This window comes from Sapajus apella, unplaced genomic scaffold (assembly GCF_009761245.1).
Source record: "Sapajus apella isolate SASKATOON/1434 unplaced genomic scaffold, GSC_monkey_1.0 scaffold20, whole genome shotgun sequence".
Taxonomy (NCBI): Eukaryota; Metazoa; Chordata; class Mammalia; order Primates; family Cebidae; genus Sapajus; species Sapajus apella.
In genome coordinates this window covers 9705841-9725866 of record NW_022436960.1, presented here as the reverse complement: position 1 = coordinate 9725866, position 20026 = coordinate 9705841, and the positions used below count along the sequence as shown (strand labels likewise).

The window sequence follows — 20026 nt, the reverse complement described above, 5'->3', positions numbered from 1 at the left end:
GTCCCAGCTACTAAGGAGGTTGAGGTGGGAAGATCTCTTGAGCCTGGGAGGTCAAGGCTGCAGTGAGCCATGATGGCACCACTCTACTCCTGCCTGGGTGACAGAGTGACTGTGTCAAAGCAAAACAAAACAAAACGCTTTTAGGATTTCGAGTTTAGAGAAATTCCCTTGGACCAGGAAGCCTTCTTGGTAAAGGTGACCTGATTGATAAATTAGGTATGTGATATGGTTTGGCTGTGTCCTCACCCAAATCTCAGCTTGAACTGTCATAATCCTCACATGTCAAGGGTGGGGCCAGCTGGAGATAATTGAATCATAGGGGCGATTTCCCCCATACTGTTCTCATGGTAGTGAATAAATCTCACAAGATCTGATGGTTTTATAAATGGGAGATCCCCCTGCAGAAGCTCTCTTGCCTGCCACCATGTAAGATGTGACTTTGCTCCTCCTTGCCTTTCACCATGATTGTGAGGCCTCCCCAGCCATGTGGAACTGTGAGTCAATTAAACCTCTTTCCTTTATAAATTACCCAGTGTTGGGTATGTCTTTGTTAGCAGCATGAGAACAGACTAATACAATATGCTTCTGATAAAAGGTGAGGAGGGTAAGGTAGAAGGGGCTGGTGTGAGTATCCCTGTAGCTGGCCACCCATTATTCATTTGTAATGAGCTGACAGCCTTGACTGAAGAAGCAGCAGTGCCTGTCTTGTGTAGGTGCCTTAGAAGGTCCACATGAGTCACTGAGTTGCCGGCAGAGGGCTCTCCCCAGCTCTTCCTTTGGTATTATCCTCCTCCCCAAGTCTTAATCTTTCTTAGTTGCCTTTCTGTGCACTCCATTTCTTTTCTTTTTTACTTAGTAATATGAATCCTGTATTTTAAAATGTCAATTTGTAAGAAATTTTTATGCTTTTCTGGGGGCCTGTATTTAGGAAGGTTTCAGAAGGAAAAGTCACAACAGCAGTCGTAGTTCTTGTTTCCCTGCTATTCCCAGTAGACTTTCCCTTCCCTTTATAAAACCTCTCACTTTGTCAGCTGGCTTTGGTTGAGTTGAATGAAATGGACCCTACATTAGGACACTACAAAGAGCAATAAGTTGGAAGCTACCCAAGAGCGGGTGGCATTGTTTGTGCATTTGTATATGACACTCGGCAGGCCTGGTGAGTTCATAAAACTAATCTGAGTGAGTGGTGGAGAAGAGACTTCCTCGTCTCCTCAGGCTTTCCACATGGTTCTGTAGACTTGACTGCCCTGTCTCTTACCCACAAATAGAACATTTTCTGAAAGCCTCCATTCATGCCTGGGCATTTTTCAATTTTAACATCAACAAATGAAAAATCTAGTTACTGACTTTTCTCAGCAATAATGTCACATGCATCAAATCCTTCATCCACAGGCTTCAAACTGTTGGCACTCATTCTAAGCAAGAGCAATCACGCATATGCAGGACAGATGCTGAGGAACTGAAAGAATATTTTCAGTAATCTGAGGCATCTTCATGGTCTCTGCCATGTATGCTGTTTCTGTATCTGTGGTGATGGCGGCACTGGAATCCCCTACCGATTACCAGAGCGGGGCCCCCCCATCTCCTTTTGCAGACTTTTCCAAGACCTGCTAGAAATGGCCATGTCTGTAGTACATTATATTTTGAGAGCATGGTTCTTTCTTTCATGGAAAGCATGTCTCTGTTTTCTTTGCAGATGCCATGACTGTGGGGCCATTCTTGAAGAATACGATGAAGAGACGCTTGGACTGGCCATCGTGGTCCTCTCCACGTTCATTCACTTAAGCCCAGACCTGGCAGCCCCGCTGCTGCTGGATATCATGCAGTCTGTGGGAAGGTGAATGTCAGCTTCTGTTTTGTTTGGTAGGAAGGTCCTTTATTCAATCTCTGTCTTGAAGTAAAAACTACCAGTTTAAAAGTGAAACATTCAGCCATCTTATAGATACTGGGAATTGTGAGATCGACTCAGACTAGTTTTAAAAACCAAATAGACCAGTCTTTCAGCTGAATTCTCCATCTGTGTAGGGTCATGAGTCACAATGTCAGAGCAAAGCTGGTGGCAACTGTGCTAAGAAAACCCCACTGTTTGTTATTTCCTATCACTAGATTAGCTAATGGATGTAACCACACTCAACAACTATCAGCAGTTGATAGTAAGCACTTCATAAGTATTAGCTGTTATTATTTCTCTTTACCTTTTCTGAGATGGATTTTCTAGGCATTTGCAATCTCAAGAGCACCTCATTTAACTGTAAAATTTGGGACATTGCCATGTGAGGAGACACACAGTAATTATAGCAGGTTCACATTTCCGACTCAGATAAGGGAAGGATACACACATCTGGGGAACAGGGATTTCAACCTGACTGAGCGATTATGCTTAGCGGCTTTGAGAGTGTTCATGCTAAGAAAATTCTATTTAGTATATAGGGCATTAGAAGATAAATGATGTATTTCATAGATATGAAGAAAGCTCAAATTCAATAACAAACTGTAGTCCTAGCATGCACAACCTATAGGAGAGGATTGAATTAAACTCCGCATGAATGTATTAACGCTTCCAATCTGTGCTAAGAGTGCCAGGTGCTTTAGGCTGCAGGCATTAGACAGAGCTCTTGCCCTCAGGCACTCTGCGCTTAGTTGCTGTGACAGTTACTGTGGACTCATTGACTAGCCGTACAAGACAGGGGGTGATTAAGTGCTGTAATGAGTGGTATGAGAGAGAGCTAAGTGCTAGAGAAGATTAGTATAGGAAAGATTTCCTAAAGAAAGTTTATAAGGAGGAGGTAGGACAAGAACTGGATTCTGCAAATTCTTGGCATTTGGGGAAAGGAAAGAGAATGAATCTTAATGGAGCTAAAATTTAACCTGTTTTTTAAAATGAAAATTGCTGACTTCAAGTTGGAGACAAACAGGAAAGCACTGTCAGCTCCTCAATCCCAAGAGGGGATGGCTTTCTTATCCTCCCTCTCTCCAGTGTTTTTGGTAGTGTCCTTAGGAGTCATATAGACAGAGATTGTATAAAGGTCAGTGTGACTATTGCATCTGGAGACTTCAGAATAGCCCATGTGCAAAGTAAGGGATGGATATGGGGATATGGAGAGATAAGAAAAGATGAATTACTTCATTTAAGCCCTGGAGTTTGAGCTAGTCATAATAATTACAAAATAGAAACTCTCAACACTTGGGGAGTTGAGAGTTTTTATTAATACCAGGTCACAGTTTCTACTGTCAATACTTCTTAGTTTCAGAACAGATAGAATTATTGTTCCAGTCTGTTATCATCTCTTTGAAACAGATGATCTAGGTTGTCATAGCTATATAGAGGGGTTTGTTTCAGTTTTGGCTTTTTGTTTGTTTTAACATAAGTGAGAACAATTCATTTTCAAACATTGCCAACTGTTACGATGGAAACACATGAGCTTTGAAGAAAAGCAAGGGAAAACCAGTGGCAGATACATTTTTACATATTTACATACACATATACTAAATCTCTACCTCCTTTGGGTAGACTAGCAAGAGACAGGGTGTATATTTAGTGCAAGCTACCACAAGTCTTAGCAACCTAAGCCTAATCACGAAAGCTACCATGAAAACAGATTTCAACTGCCAGCTAATTCGGGGCTTCCTGGCATGCCCCACTTCATCATGAAGAACAGATGAGGCCATGTGGTTTTACAAACACGTTGTTTATTTGTGCTAGTTATGACCACAGGGGCCATTCCCTGCATATTCTAAAGGTTTGTAAGCTCAGCATAACCCTTTCATCGATCACCCAAGCTCTTCCATATGATCTCCTACTTTGCTGTCTGCTTAGATCCCTCTTAAATGATCCCTTTCTCTAGGTATATCCTTTAAAGTCGTATTTGCTGCACCATTAATTACTGTTACTGTTTAGTTCACCTGCCAATGTTTATCTATTTGTTGTAGTGACGTTAGCATGAGAGGGTCTGTAAACAAAACAACTGGGAGTGGTGTCAGGTGTTAGTGGTTGCTGGGCCCTCAGTTCCTCTCCAAGTGGATTCTTGGCTCAGCTCACTCTTACACAGGTAGTCCTAACAAAGTAAATAAATTTGCAACATTCTCCTTTTCTGTTTCTTCAACATCTTACTCATCCAGACATGTTATTGTAAACCCACCAGTATAGTCCATTCTCTTGCCATAGGATAACATATGGAATATTTCCACACATACAGAACCAAATAATTACACTTTTTTGGAAATTACATGCTTTATATTGTTTACTTAACCAACACATTTCTCTTCTTAATGTAACATTTCTCTTCTCCTCATTTCAACCCAACAACTGACAAATATTCCTGTTATCTATTTTACTATCTTATGGAGGCTTTTATCATTTGTGATTTGTTTATAGTTAGGTCTCGGAAGTTATACACAAAGAAATGAATTTTGAGTTAATATGGAGAGGGACTGGGTCCAATGTGGTTCTGACCACTGTTTGACCTGGCTGCAGGAACATTCTGTAGAAAACCAACTTTCTGCAAACCTCTCCATGAAAATATCTAACTTGACATAGCAGATCTCAAGGACTGGGTCAAGTTTAACTCTAGAGACTGACCACTGAGTGGGCCCTCTGTCCTCTGTCAAGGGAACTGTCAACATTATACATGTCTCCCCATCTAAACCGGAAACACAATAGGTCCTCCTCCCACATTACTAATGCATCTCATCATGGAAATCTTAGATATTTGTGTGACTCTCTTTACTTTATTTCCTAGATTGGCATCCAGTACTACCTTTTCTAATCAAGCAGAAAGGTAAGGTCCTAAAGTGAGCCCAGATCTCACTTTCTTTTCTCCTCTGAGAATGTTCATCTGTTTCTAAAACACCAGTGTGGGGCTGGGTGCAGTGGCTCATGTCTGTAATCCCAGCACTTTGGGAAGCTGAGGTGGGAGGATCACTCAAGCCCAGGAGTTCGAGACCAGCCTGGGCAACATAGCAAGACCCTGTCTCAATAAAAAAATAAAAAATAAAATGCCAGTTTGTGCACCACAGAAAGAATATTGTTAGGCCCCAGTTGTAGCTCCAGAGAGCACTAGTTGTTCATTTTTTGTTCTTGCCTTTATTTATTCATTCACTCATTCATTCACTCACTCACTTATTTCAGCCAACAAATACTTTTAAGCCCACCCTGTGCTAGATACTTAGGGCTTCACTGGGGGCAAAACTGACATGATTCCTGCCCTTATGGGGCTTATAGTCTATCCATGAAGCCAATGCAAATAAAATATTTGTACAAATTCATAATTGTAAACTGTGCTAAGTGCTATGAAGAAAAAGTACAAAGAGACTTATGTAACAGTAATTCATTCAACAGGTATTTATGGAGTGACTACTAGTTACTGATGTTATAGTGGTAACAAAACATCAAATCCTGGCTCTCATGGAACTTACATTCTACTTGATGAGGGAGAAAACAAGCAAATTAACCAACAGGAAAACTGACTCTGTAATTTAATATCATTTAGTGCTAAATTCTGTGAAAATTAATCAAGCAAGTCCGGGAGATAGAGTGCGTGGAGCTGGTGTTTTAGATATAATAGTCAAGGACAGCCTTTCTGAGGAGGTAATATTTGAACAAAGCCTGAATAAAGTGAGAGAGTGATCCATGCAGTAATTTATAGAAAGAACATTCCAGGCAGAGGGAGCAGCAAATATGAAGTCTCTAAGCCAGGAAAATGCCTCATATATTTGGAAAACAGACTAATGTGCCTGGAGCAGGTTGAGTGTGAAAAAGAGTGGCAGGAGATGAGAAGGCAGAGGCAGTGGGGGCCAGGCCAAGTAGAGCCCTGCAGGTCATTTTAAGGATGCAGCAGGGAGCCATTGGAGTGTGGGGTGATGTGCTTTAACATGCTGTATTAGTCCATTTTCACACTGCTGATAAAGACATACCTGAGACTGGGTCATGTATAAAAGAAAGAGGTTTAATGGACTCACAGCTCCACATGGCCTGGGAGGCCTCACAATCATGGTGGAAGATGATGGAAGAGCAAAGGGACGTCTTACATAGCGGCCAGCAAAGAGAGAGCTTGTGCAGGGGAACTCCTGTTTATAAAACCATCAGATCTTATGAAACGTGTTCACTACCACCATAGTGAATGACTGCCCCTATGATTCAGTTATCTCCCTCCGGGTCTCTCCCACAACATGTGGGAATTATGGGCGTTACAATTCAAGATGAGATTTGGGTGGGGACACAACCAAACCCTATTACTAATCAAGGGGCATGAAGTTTTAGTCAAGCTGGATGAATGAGCTCTGAAGATCTGCTATATAGCATTCCACCTACAGTCAACAGTAATGTATTGTACACAAACATTTGTTAAGAGGATAGTTCTCATGTTAAGTGTTCTTAACATAATAAAATAAATCTTTTTTTAAGAAAAAAAAAATTTAAAGGATCCCTCTGGCTTCTGTGTTGAAAATAGATTATGGGGAGGGGTTAAAAAGTAAAGCTGGGGACCAATTTGATGACCGTGTTAGTGGTGCAGGTGAGAGGTTAGTGGCTTAGTCTAAGGTGATGAGAGGTAGTCACATTAAGGATATATTTAAGAAATATTTTGAAAGTAGAGCCAATAGAATTTGCTGCTAAATTGGATGTTGGGTATAAGAGAAAGTGAGGAGGCAAGAATGACTCCCAGGTTTTGGTCTAAACAACTGGGTGGGCGGGCGTGGCATTTGCTGAGAAGAGCAAGCCTGGATGAGAGCTGACAGTGTGAGTGGGTGTGACAGGCGGTCCCAGTCTGGTCTTGATAGTGGTAGAGGAGGGGAGAAGGAGGGAAGGGCTTCCCTTGAGAAGTGATATTTAAACTAAGATATGAAAAAATGAGTTTAACTTAATATGCACATAGTTATGGAAAAAGCATGATAAAAACGGTGTGTAGGAGGAACTATGAAAAAGCCAGTATAACCACAGCACAGAGATGCAAGAGCTTGCTGAGTCTGACTGCTAGCTTGTGCATGACTTATAAACCACAGTAAATATTTTGGACTTCCTTCTAGCAGCAGTGGGAAGCCAGTGAAGGATTTGTAAGCAGCAAGATGCATGCGTGCGTGCGTGTGCCTGTGTGTGCGTGTGTGTGTGTAGCACGTAGAAAGCCTACTTTGACTGCATTGGGGAGGAAGAACCAGAGGAGGGCAGGAACAGATGCTGTCTTTGACTTTGGCCACACTGATCTCTCTGCCTTAGTTTCCTCATCTGTAAAAGAGAGATACTAATCTATGCCTTCTTGTGCCTCAGGAGTGTTTTCTGTGGCACATATACCCAAATGATAGAGTGTATATGATAGCGTAACTGTAACACGTCCTACAAACACGAGATAATATTATTGTTGACATTGCATTTCTATAGCTTATGGCTTTAGGGATGTTTGTTTTTCTTTCTTATGCTCTATTCAATGAATGGCTTTTTAAAAAACTTTTTTTCTTTACTTTTTTTAATGAAAGATTTTAAATATACTGCAAAGTTGAAAGAATTATACAGTGAACGTTCATATACCTATCACCTAGATTTTAAAAGAAATATTTTATTTTCTTTATCATGTATCCAATCATTTATCCATCCATCATTTCTTAGATGTATTTCAGAGTAAATTTCAGATATTAGAATATATTTTCCCCTACATACTTTTGCAAAGTTAGCCTTAACTCAGGTTCAATTTCTTATACCTTTGTTTCTTTTTTCCTCCAGCTTTATTGAGGTTTAATTGAGAAATAAAAATTATATATATTTAAGGCATAAATGTGATATTTTGATGGATACGTACATTGTGAAATGATTACCACAGTCAAGCTAATTAACATATTCATCCCCTCATGTAGTTACCTTTTTATTTTTTGGTGAGAACGTTTGAAATCTACTCTCTCAGCGAATTTTAAGTGTACAATACGTTGTTGCTAACCATACCCACCATATTGTACATTGACTGTGGTTGTTTCTTTTGTATAATTTACATACAAGGAAGTATACAAATCTTAAGTGTTCATTTCTTGAGTTTTGTCAAATGCATATAACTGTGTAATCCAAACCCCTGTCAAGATATAGAACACTACCGTTATTCCCAGAAAGTTCTCTCATGAACCTTTCCAGAGACCCTCTACTTCCATAGAGGCAAACACTGTTGTTCCACATGGATTAATTTTGCCCCTTCTAGACTCCCTGTCAATGGAATCCTACTGTCTGTGCTCTTTTGTGTCTAACTTCTTTTATTCAGCATGATGTTTTTGAGATTTATCCATGTTGCTGCTTTTATTAGGAGTTTGCTTCCTTTTCAAGGCTGAATTGTATCCCATAGTTTGCTTTTTTATTTTCTTATTGAAGGACTTCTAGGTTGTTTTTGTTTGGGGCTTTTAAAAATAGAGCTGTTGTCAACATTCTTATGAAAGCCCTTTTTAAAACAAGTGATTTTATTTCTTTTGGGTAAGATATCTAGGGATGATATTGTTGGGTTACAGAATAGGTATGTGTTTAATTTTATAAGAAACTACTGGAGCTTCTCTTAAAGTGGTTATGCCATTTTATATTACCACCATCAATGGATGAGACTTCCGGTTGCTTCATACTCTTGCCCAACTTTGGCATTGTTGATCTTTTTAATTTTAGTCATTCTGGTGGGTGTGTAATGGGTATTTCATTATAGTTTTAACTTGCATTTCTCTATGCAGAAGGACTGTGTCCTTCTGCGACCATGTGACCTTTGTATGTTACCTCTTCTCTCTGGGCCTTATAACCTCCATGAGTACATTATGGGACCTGGAACGTGTCTGGGACTACTCTGGCATTTCATGGTTCTCTCTTTCTAAAAAGTTGTTGTTAGCAGGGATTAGCTTTGAGTAGAATATTTCCTTTCACTGATGAACATGACAGTGAGATATCTCATAAGAGGAATGGTGTGCAGATGTTTGAATTCTAAGTGAATACCTAAACACATGCTCCCTGGCCTATGACCTCTTGCCTTTTCTCCCCCTGTTCCACTCCAGCATGATGGTTCCCGGCAATGCAGCGGGGGTGGCCAAGCAGTTCTTGCGCTGCCTCTTCCACCAGCTGGCCCCCAACGGCATCTTCCCACAGCTGTTCCAAAGCACCATCAAAGGTAACTCATCCTTTGAGGATCCAGACGCCACAAATTTGACTCGTCCCAGATGCTCAAACACTAAATCTGATTGTTGACTTTCCAGATGGGACTTTTTTACGGACCTTAGCCTCATCTCTGATGGACTTCAATGAGCTGAGCTCCATCGCAGCCCTCAGTCAGCTCCTGGAGGTGGGTTTCCTTTAGTGACACCCTAAGCCCCAGCCGAAACTCTAAGCCCCAGCACAACTGTGGGTTATGTTTCTTTGAGTCCTGCCACAGGGTACTGCTGAGAAAGGATTTCAATGTTATTTAATTTAAAAATGAAATCTACAATTTTTGAATTGAAAATACATATTAAAAATTTTAAATGCATAGGCCGGGCGCGGTGGCTCAAGCCTGTAATCCCAGCACTTTGGGAGGCCGAGGCGGGTGGATCACGAGGTCAAGAGATCGAGACCATCCTGGTCAACATGGTGAAACCCCGTCTCTACTAAAAATACAAAAAATTAGTTGGGCATGGTGGTGTGTGCCTGTAATCCCAGCTCCTCAGGAGGCTGAGGCAGGAGAATTGCCTGAACCCAGGAGGCGGAGGTTGCGGTGAGCCGAGATCGCACCATTGCACTCCAGCCTGGGTAACAAGAGCGAGACTCCGTCTCAAAAAAAAAAAAAAAAAAAAAAAAATTTTTAAATGCTAAGGGCTGAGTGCAGTGGCTTATGCCTATAATCCCAGCACTTTGGGAGGCTGAGGCAGGAGGATTGCTTGAGGCCAGGAGCTCAAGACCAGCCTGTGCAACATAGCAAGACCCCCATATCTACAAAATAAAAATTAAAAAAATTAGCCAGGGTGGTGGCACATGCCTGTAGTCCCAGCTACTTAGGAGACTGAGAGGGGAGGATCACTTGAACTCAGGAGTTGGGGGCTGTAGTGAGCTGTGATCGCTACACTATGCTCCAAGTTGGGCAATAGAAAGAGACCCCAACTCAAAAGAAAAATAATATGAAATGCTAAAATTTAAAATAATTTAAATTTTATAAAGTTAATTAAGAAATAGAATTGCATAGAAAAGTGTCAGTTGAACATTGCTGCTTTGCATGGATTTACTCTTCCTTGAAAGCTTCTCCACACTCCCAACTAAGTCGTGACCTTGCCTCCACAGAACAACCCAGTTTTCCAAGGGCAGAGTGGTGGGTGGAGCTATGGGCACTGGATCAAGTGACATGGGTTCAAGTCTCAGCGCCGCTGCAGGTCAGCGCTCACGGTTTGCTTGCGGGCGATGCTCACTGTTAGAAAGAAAGCTGCTGCTCCTGTAATTCTATGTTCAGTCTTTGTGCTGGGGATTATTTCCAGTGAGCTTCATTTATTGTTTTCTTAGCACCGATCCACAATGGAACGCCTTGGAAGCTGTTTCCTATTTCTTGCTCACATTTCACCTCTCACCAATTTTCTCCCATAAGTTTGTCTGAACTTGTCAATTTTTCTTGATATTCCTCCAGTCTATCGCAGGGATTGGCCTATGTAGTAGGCACTGAACACGTTTATAGCCTGAAGATATGACTTTTAAACTGACCTTCACCAAATAGCGCTATGCATTCCCGTACTGTTTCAGCAGTTGATTGCCTATGCTTTTGTGTTTTTAGGGTCTAAATAACAAAAAGAATTTACCAGCAGGGGGTGCTATGATACGCTGTTTGGAAAACATTGCAACCTTCATGGAAGCTTTGCCTATGGATTCTCCTAGTAGCCTCTGGACCACAATCAGCAACCAGTTTCAAACATTTTTTGCCAAGCTGCCTTGTGTTTTACCTCTGAAGGTAAGCTGAGCCGAAGATTTCATTTTCAATTAATTTGTTACCATTTTCAGACCGTTTATTTATAGAGAACAACACAAGTAGCAGAGTCTTGGGTGATTTAATGTATCGCAAAGGACAATGAGAAACCTCCGTCAGCCATGAGTGAGGAGGCTTATTTGGGTTGTTCTGTCCTCTCTTAGGGAATGACAGGAATGCAGAGTGAGCATTTTGATCACTGATTATGAACATGCATTTTTCCAGTTGATTTAAAAAAAAAGACAGCCAGAAAGACATTAGTAGATGGTGTTTATCCAGCTATTTTTCTCTGGTAGATATTAAATAAGTAAGTAAATAAATAGTTTTATCCAAAAGCAGCCCAGACATATAAAATTTAAATTTTAGAGAATTATCTAAAGGGAAGTGATTGCTGTGTTTGTGAATGATGCTATTTCTGCTTGACTGTTACCCTCTATACCATACCATCCCCAAGAATATACACACCTACCTGGAAATCTAGTGGCCCAAGGATCATCGAAAACAGGAGCCCCGTAAATGCAATTAAGAAGCCAATACTGTTAGAGCTGGAAGAAACCTAAAAAGATCATCCTTTCCAATGCCCTCATTTTCGAAATGAATTCTGCAAATTCAGAGAGGTAGTGTAGCTTCCGAAGCAATGCAGTGGTGGCAATGTGAAGATCAGAACAGAGGTTTTCTGACTCACAGTCCAGTGTCTGTTTCACTAACAGACTCTTTTTTGCTCTTCTATGACAGGGTGAGTTGAAGGCATTCATGTCTCTAGAGCAGGGTATGGGGAGGTGGCTGGCAGTGGCATTACTGGCTTTGGATCTGACCTGCGCCATGAGGTTTTTTGTGCTTTCTCTGTGCAGAATACACAAGCATTTAACTGGCAACAAAATGAATCAGTTAGGGCATAGCGCCTCACACCTGTAATCCCAACACTTTGAGAGGCAGAGATGGGAGGATTGCTTGAACCCAGGAGTTTGAGACCAGTCTGGGGAGCATGGCGAGACGTCATCTGTATGAAAGATTTTAAAAACCACAGCCTAGGCAATATAGTGAGACTCTGTCTCTTAAAAAAAAATAGCTGGGCATGGTGGCACCTGTAGTCCCAGCTACTTGAGAGGCTGAGGTGGGCTCATTGCTCGAACCCAGGAGGTTGAGGCTGCAGTGAGTCATGATTGCACCGCTGTACTGTAGCCTGGATGACAGAGAGAGACTCTGTCTCAAAAATAAGTAAACAAATAGAGAATATTTAAAAATTAGCCAGGCATGATGGCATGCACCTGTTGTCCCAGCTACTTGGGAGGCTGAGGTGGGAAAATTGCTTGAGCCCGGGAATTTGAGGTTGTAGTGAGCCATGTTTGTGCCACTGCACTCCAGCCTGGGCAATAGAGTGAGACTTTGTCTCAAAAATATAAAATAAAATAAAAATTTTAAAAATTCTGATAGAAAAGCAAAAGAATCACTTGTTGATTTTACAAGTGAGGGTACATATTAGTAGCTCCACCACCTCTACAATGAGTATTATGTGTACATAAGATATTTGATAAAGATTAACCACCTGTGATAATACATTTTTCCAAAGGGGCAGATACTACTAATAGGTCTACATGGTATAATTCAGGGACCCTTAGCTCAGCATGTGCCCCTTTGAGCTTGGAGTTACAGTGAGAAGCAGGAGTGCAGAGGAGGGATCTTTACCACCTCTTATAGTCTATGATCCTTGTTTGCCCACAGATCTGGAGTAGCTGAATAAATCCAAGCAAGGAGGGTCAGTACTTTGAAAGTGTGTATCTGTATAGCTACTGTACATCCACACATAGGAAACCTTGTGCACAAATTTTAGGCACGTGGAGCCTCCTAGGACCCGAGAGCCAATCAGGGCTTCACTGCTAAAGAGCCGCACACGCTAAGAGAAGGGATGGTATGAGGTATGGCAAATTCAAATGCCTGCTTGCCGATGTGACTATCAGAAGATTTCACTTGAGCACAAAAGAGTGACAGGTGTTGCCAGCTGTAAACAAGTGGCGTGCCTGATTTGTGACAATCAGCCCTGCCCATAGGACCCTGCCTGCAGGATTAATAAAGGAGATAAGATTATAAGCAGAATTGAGACACTTGGGAACTAGAATGTGCCAGTCCTTCTACGAGGTCAGTGGATACTCACACCTGCTGATTGTTGTTCTGTGAGAACGCAGGCCCCCAGGTTATCTGTCTTCCCTTTTTTTCACAAGATGACATTTTCTGATTTTTAAATCACTGTGGGGACCTGATGAGCAGCCAGTTTTCAGCGTTTGGTTTAAAGTAATGTAAATGTCACATCAACTCCGATGAGTATCGAGCAGATTAAATAGACCCCAGTGGTTACCTTAGAAGGCACTTGTGAAATACTTTCAGAATCTGTGTAAGAATTTGCCCCGCTAGGGCAGATCTGGGCACTGCCTCTGATCATCTTCTGCCTTTGTTTTTAATCTCTGGGGAAAATAATAAGCCACTGAAACCTTCTATGGTTTGTTTTCATCAGTTTATAGAAGCAGATCTCAAGCGTTAATGTGTATCAATGCCCCTGCAGGACTTGCTGAAACACAGCCTACTGGGCCTGACTTGGGAGTTTCTGATTCATGTGTCAGGCTTGAGGATTTGCATTCTAGCACGTTTCTAGCTGCTGGTTCTGGGATTCCACGGAAAACTCCTGGCTTAGTTTGTACTGTCTTGAAGAGGTTAATGTATGTGTACGCAGCTGCAGAAATATAACTATAGCCTGCTATTGTGATGTTTATAAAGTTAAATCGTATCATTGTTTATTCTTGCTGTAATGTTTTCCCCCAATCCTAGTAAACTCAATTTTAAAAAGTACATTTTGATGTGGAATCTTGTCAATATAGAACTCGAATGGATAGGTAAGGCATGATTTTCTTTTGTAGAAATTTTACTGCATTTTCTCGGATTTCTGTCATGTCACTTCATAGCAGAGAAAAGGCAGATGAAACTGGTTGTTATGTGGATTAATGGGTTTTGCAAATAGATCTAAGAAGTTTTTGTTTTTTTTTCCTAAAATGGTCTTTCACAAATAGGTGTATCTCTTTAGAGTTAGATACATTTAATATCTACCCAACAATTTCTGTTCATTGTGTATCCATCCATCCATCCATCCACCCATCCACCCACCCACCCATCTCTCTGTTCAACTGTCTATCTCATTAATTTTTAGGGCCATATCTTTGAAAATAGTTTAGGAGCTGTGTTTAATTATTTAACATTGTACAGTTGTTTAATTAAAATTGTTTTAACATGAGAATGATTTTTTTCAACAAAGATATTAGGGCATGTGAAACTGTGGAGAAGCAGTCATATTTCATATTTTTCCTTTTGCTAAAATAAATGTGTTCAGGACATATTTGAAGCAAAAGGCATATTAAGGTGAAAACTGATCTTTACTTTTTTTCATATTTATTCACAGTGTTCTTTAGATTCCAGTTTGAGAATTATGATTTGCCTCTTGAAGATCCCCTCTACCAATGCTACAAGGGTATGTATGTTCAGAAAAACATAACCAATTGGTTAGTCAGTTATTTTTTAACCTAAAGAGATAGGCTTGTAGCAATACTGAAGATAGTTATTGCATACTGAATGCTTCCCTTTCAGCCTCCTTCTCTCTCCTCATGCTGGGTCAGTGCCTTCTATAAAGAGCTCTATCTAATACCTCACAATGTCATGGTTTGTCATTGGTCCTGCTAGCCCTGGGCCATCCCCACCAATCCACCTGCCATACTACTAACTAGGTGGTCCTTCTAAACAGGATCTTATTGTGTTGGTTCCTTGCTTTAAAATCTCTGAAAATGCCTCTTTTCTTTCAGGATGATGCCCAGATTCCTTAACGTGGCATCTAACATGTTACTTCATAACTCTCCAGGCTGCCTTTCCAATGTAATCTTTGGCTACATGTCTTATTCATCCATTCCTCCTATCCACTTTCAGAATCAGCATTATCATCATCATTGAAACAACAGTCACTGTTTGTTATCATGTGGCAGACATTGTGCTTAATGCTTCAGATATATAATCTTATTTCATTTAATACTTCCTTGCCTTTGCTTAGGCCATTTCCTTTGCCTGAAATGCTTTATGGCCTTGTTGGTGTGGTGAACTCCTTCTCATTCTTCAGGGTTCCATTTAATGAAAAAAGATGTTGATATTATCTGTAGCAACTTTCTCCTGTATCAGCTCCCACAGTATTTGATAGAGCTCTCTATAGTAGCACTTACGTTGTCCTGAAGTGATCCCAAGGAAACCACAAGTTTCAAGAAGTTCTGCACCGTGTGTCATTCACTTTTGTCTTCCAGGCTCTATTTCCGGGCTGCATTCTATGCAGTGGTACAATAGTTTGTGTTGCTATAACTTGTAATTACTGTTTAATATACCAATGATGCATGTATCTTGCAACTATTTAACTTGACTGTGCTTTCATAGACTCGTGGTTTATGCTAGAAAGTTACAAAGATATCACTGGGTTCAGTCTGCTCATTTACAGACGAGAAAATAGGCTCAGAGAGATGAAGTGTCTTGACCAGGATCACACAGCTGGTTAGTAGAAGATTTGAGACTTGGACATAGGTGCTTTGGGTTCATATTGCCCCATAATTATGCTGCTCTTCTAGATTCAAGAGCAAGTTTCCATATAGGCTTGAATTCAGGCTTATCTTTTTGACCAATAAAGATACATTATGTGCAACATGAGACATTCCTGTTCCATTCATTTATTGTCAATGTTTCAAGACAATAGCATATATATATATATATATATATATTTTTTTTTTTTTTAGATGGAGTCTTGCTCTGTTGCCCAGGCTGTAGTGCAGTGGCATCATCTTGGCTCACTGCAGCCTCCGCCTCCCAGATTCAAGCAATTCTCCCTGTCTTAGCCTTCCAAGTAGTTGAGACTACAGGCATGTGCCACAATGCCTGGCTAATTTTTGTATTTTTAGTAGAGCTGGGGTTTCACTATGTTGGCCAGGCTGATTTTGAACTCCTGACCTCAAGTGATCTGCCTACCTTGGCCTCCCAAAGTGCTGAGATTACAGGCATGAGCCACCGCACCTGACCTCAAGGCAATAGCATTTATATGGAGCAAAGAATAATGAATCATTAGGACTATTTCTGTGAGTTTCTTTAAGATATCCTATATGGGAAGCATCACATAGATTTCTGTGGGGAATATAAATAAGTAAAAAATAGAATTCCTATCTTCAAGGGCAACTAACACAGAGTACATTCATTTTCGTATCAATAAGAAAAAAGAACCTCAAATATGCTCATATCCTTTGATTTAGTCATTCTTTTTCTGGGAATCTATTCATGGAAGAAAATGCAAATGCTAATTTCATGTAAAATATATTTATTGGGGTATTATTTATAGTAAAATGTGGCTTTGTGGCCGTTAGAATAGATGATTATGAAGAATTAAATGGCACTGGGAATTTCTTATATTAAGTTAATAAAAAACAAGATATAGGATTGTATATGTGTAATATTTCCACTGAGTATCAAAATGTAATCATGAGGCGGTAGGACTCTGGATGATTTTTATTTCCTCATCCGTCCTTTCCTACGTATCTTGAGTTTGACGTCGAACATGTATTACTTTTGAAAACCAGACAGGAAGCACTGTAGATAATGAGAAGTAGTGGAAATCATGGCTTGGAAGTGTTTTGGAGTCCAGTTAAAATCCTATCTTCTCTGCAGAACAATTCTACCTCTGGAAAATTGCCCTAGAACTTGGCTTTGAATTCTACTTCATACCTGTATGGCCTTAGGCAGATTGCTGGCCTACTTAACTGCCTAAGCTGCAGAGTAGGAACAGATACTAAAGCTTCAGAAGGTTAATAATGAAGATCATAGCTAACACTGATGGAGAGCTTACTGGTACCAAGTGCTTTACATATATTACCACTTTGAATTCTCATAATTTGCACCCTAATGATGTGGAAGCCATTATTATCCCTGTTTTACAGAGGAGAAAACCAAGTTCCAGACAGATTAAATCACTTATTCAAGGTCACAGTAAGCTAGAGTGTGAAATGCCTTGTGTCAGAATTTAGTGCTTGTGTCATTACCTATATTATAACACACTGTCTCCTGGGATAGTTATGAGAAATTTGAATAAGATAAACTATGTGAAATTATCCATCTGACACTCAATAAGTACTCCATAAATGTTTCTAAATGACTTAAGAAAGCATATAGAACTAAAACTGACCCTTTGTGGGTAGCATTCAGGGGGAGAAACTGAAACAGACTATGCCTTCCTGACAAACATTGGCAGCAGGCTGGGTTGTGATGAATTTTATGTAAGTTATAATACTTTAGTACTTACACAAGGATGGTTTGCGCTACTTAACCCAGAAGACAGTCTTCCAGATCTGAATATGATGAACTCATAAACACTTAAATGTTCTGAAAATAAAGTGGAAGATCCTATTGCAAACCTCACACTCTTGATTGCTTAGGGAGGACATGAAGACAGCGGTGTAGTTAGGTAAGTTTATAAATGATGCCACATGGAAAAATGAATGTCTTTTTGAGCAATTAAATGATTTGATCCTGTTCTTTGAGCCCTTGACTGAAGGTGCAGTTCTGTTTTTATTAGGCCGACAGGATGCTACAGGAGCCACCTGGTAACAGATTTTAAATTAATAAAAAGTGATTCTATTAGTTAAAGTATCATAAGACTTTAATACTTTTTTTTTTCAATGAAGTGATCAGCAATTGACTTTATTTGGCCTCAATCTCATTGCAGAGTTTGTTGGAACCATTTTCAAAACTGCTCAGCTTTGTAATTCAGAATGCTGTCTTCACTCTGGCCTACCTGGTGGAGCTATGTGGCTTGTGTTACCGGGCTTTCACTAAGGTAAGCAAGCTTCCATATGTGTGTTCCTGTGAAACTGAAAACTGGCAGAAATATATTCTTTTGAATCAGTGTCAAGTCCCTTTTAGGTCAGTTTCTTCCATATAGTTAAAAATGAGTAATTCTATTGAAGTCTAATAAATATCAGGGTAAGGAAACACTTTAAACACACACACACACACACACACACACACACACACACACACACACACACAGTCTAAAATATGTACTTATGCAGATTTGGAGAACTGACAGTCATGTGGTTAGAACAGAAGTGGTATTTTTGAATAAAAAGAGCCAATGGTTGACATGATGCCTTAAGGTCCTTTTCAAGTTCACCTTTCCTGCTTTATTTTTCTCCATACGGTATATAGTTTATTGATTTGTTGGGTTTATTGTCTGTTATCCCCTACTAGAATAGAAGCTCTATGGAGATAGATATTTCTGTTTTGTTTGTTTTTATACCCAAAATAGAAAAATACCAGCTTGTCATTTGTAAAAGCCTCTGAAGGGCTCCTTAATTCTCATCATTTGTCTGTCTCTCCAGGTCTGAGTTCTTGGCCTCTGAGATTGGAATCTCATCTTTTGTCATCTTGCCTTAATAATGGTTTCTCTACTGCATTATCTGTAGCTCCCATGGCCCACTACTGAGAAAGTGGAAAAGTACTGCTGGCCCAGTGGCAGTAGCAGCCTTGGGGAGCTGCTAGATGCTGTCCTAAAGGAAAAGCAGAAGGCAGGGCAAATTGGGAGCATTTCTGTCCTTAAGAACAATGTACAAATGTTTCCCTTTCAATTTCGAAATCTTCCAAGTTTGTTTTCGATGGGTCTCTGTTTCTGTTGTTCTCTCCTGAACATTCAAAATGTCTCTTATTCATGTTGTCCGTTTCTATAAGCCCTTTATTTTCCTCATAAAAATCTAATTTTATACTAAGGCTTTCATTCTATTTAAAGCATTCTTATTCCTTTTCTTACCAACTTGTGTCTGTTCTGCCATGTTAAGTGTTCCATGGTAATCTTTTCTTTGTTTTTTTCTGATTAGAAACTATTTATTACTGTGCCTGCAGCAATATGTTTTCTAACTACCAAGATGGTCAGCATTTTTTTCTTCTTTTAGAATCTTCTCGAAAGATAACTTCTTTCTTCTTTTTCACTTAAAAAAGTAGATCTTTTCAGCACCAAAAAGATTTTCTATTTCTAGAAACTATTTGATTTCTTCATTGTCTTTATGTTTATTTTGTTTAAATTATACCTTTTTGGGGGAAGAATCATGATGAGTTTATACTTTCTATGTTGCACACTATAGGTATTAATTACAGGGAACCTTCTAGAATTTGAATTCAAGATAATTCTCGGTTTTGAATTCAAGATATTCATTACACATGATATCTCCTAATAATCCATCATAACTTTAGTGGTGTTATTATCATCTACCCTTTCTCACTCCAATACAAGATGATGATTACTTGTAGAAAGCTTCAGTCCAGGGTGTTCCTACCTTCCTCACAGATAATAAGAAACTTTAATAAATAGTTTAAAAATAGCATCAGCTAATTGAGTGGTCTTGCTTATATAATCAAAGAAAAGGCACAAAAAGGTAAGAGCTTTGTAGACTTTCCTTTCTAGCAATCTGGTAGTCTAGATACCCTGAAAACCATCCCACTTAAAATACTGGAAGTGCTGGATGAAATGTAATAAAGGTGATTTTTAATTTAGAGCTAACTTTATAAGAATGAAAGGGGCAAAAATGAAGTGGGATTGAGAACCAGAGTGGTAAGCATTTAAGTAGTCCTGTGGTGGGGTTGTTGCTTGCCTCAGTAACTTAGGCGCTAGAGTTATCATTTTTTTCTTTTTTTGAGACAGAGTCTCGCTCTATCACCAGGCTGGAGTGCAGTGGCGCGATCCTGGCTCACTGCAACTTTCGTTTTCAGGTTTCAGGCAATTCTCCTGCCTCAGCCTCCCAAGTAGCTGAAACTACAGGCACACACCACCACGCCCAGCTAATTTTTTGTATTTTTAGTAAAGATGGGGTTTCACCATGTTGGCCAGCATGGTCTCGATCTCTTGACCTTGTGATCCACTGGCCTCAGCCTCCCAAAGTGCTGGGATTACCGGCGTGAACCACTGCGCCAGGCCGGGGCTAGAGTTTTAAAGCCCATACAAGGAAAGGAGATGACATCTCGGGACTATCCAGGCAGGGAGTTGGAGCTGAGTTATC

The 20026-nt window shown here is 40.1% G+C and overlaps 1 protein-coding gene across 19 annotated transcripts in view; it reads left to right on the top strand.

Annotated features, from left to right (window-relative positions):
- Window positions 1-20026, top strand: part of UNC79 (unc-79 homolog, NALCN channel complex subunit) — a 279776-nt gene that overhangs the window by 213489 nt on the left and 46261 nt on the right. For all 19 annotated transcript variants that reach the window (XM_032287551.1, XM_032287562.1, XM_032287558.1 and 16 more), the window contains 7 exons: window positions 1697-1837; window positions 4740-4778; window positions 9001-9113; window positions 9199-9284; window positions 10734-10907; window positions 14368-14436; window positions 17704-17814. In XM_032287551.1, the coding sequence (XP_032143442.1) occupies window positions 1697-1837; window positions 4740-4778; window positions 9001-9113; window positions 9199-9284; window positions 10734-10907; window positions 14368-14436; window positions 17704-17814 (733 nt within the window). The remainder of the gene's footprint in view (window positions 1-1696; window positions 1838-4739; window positions 4779-9000; window positions 9114-9198; window positions 9285-10733; window positions 10908-14367; window positions 14437-17703; window positions 17815-20026) is intronic.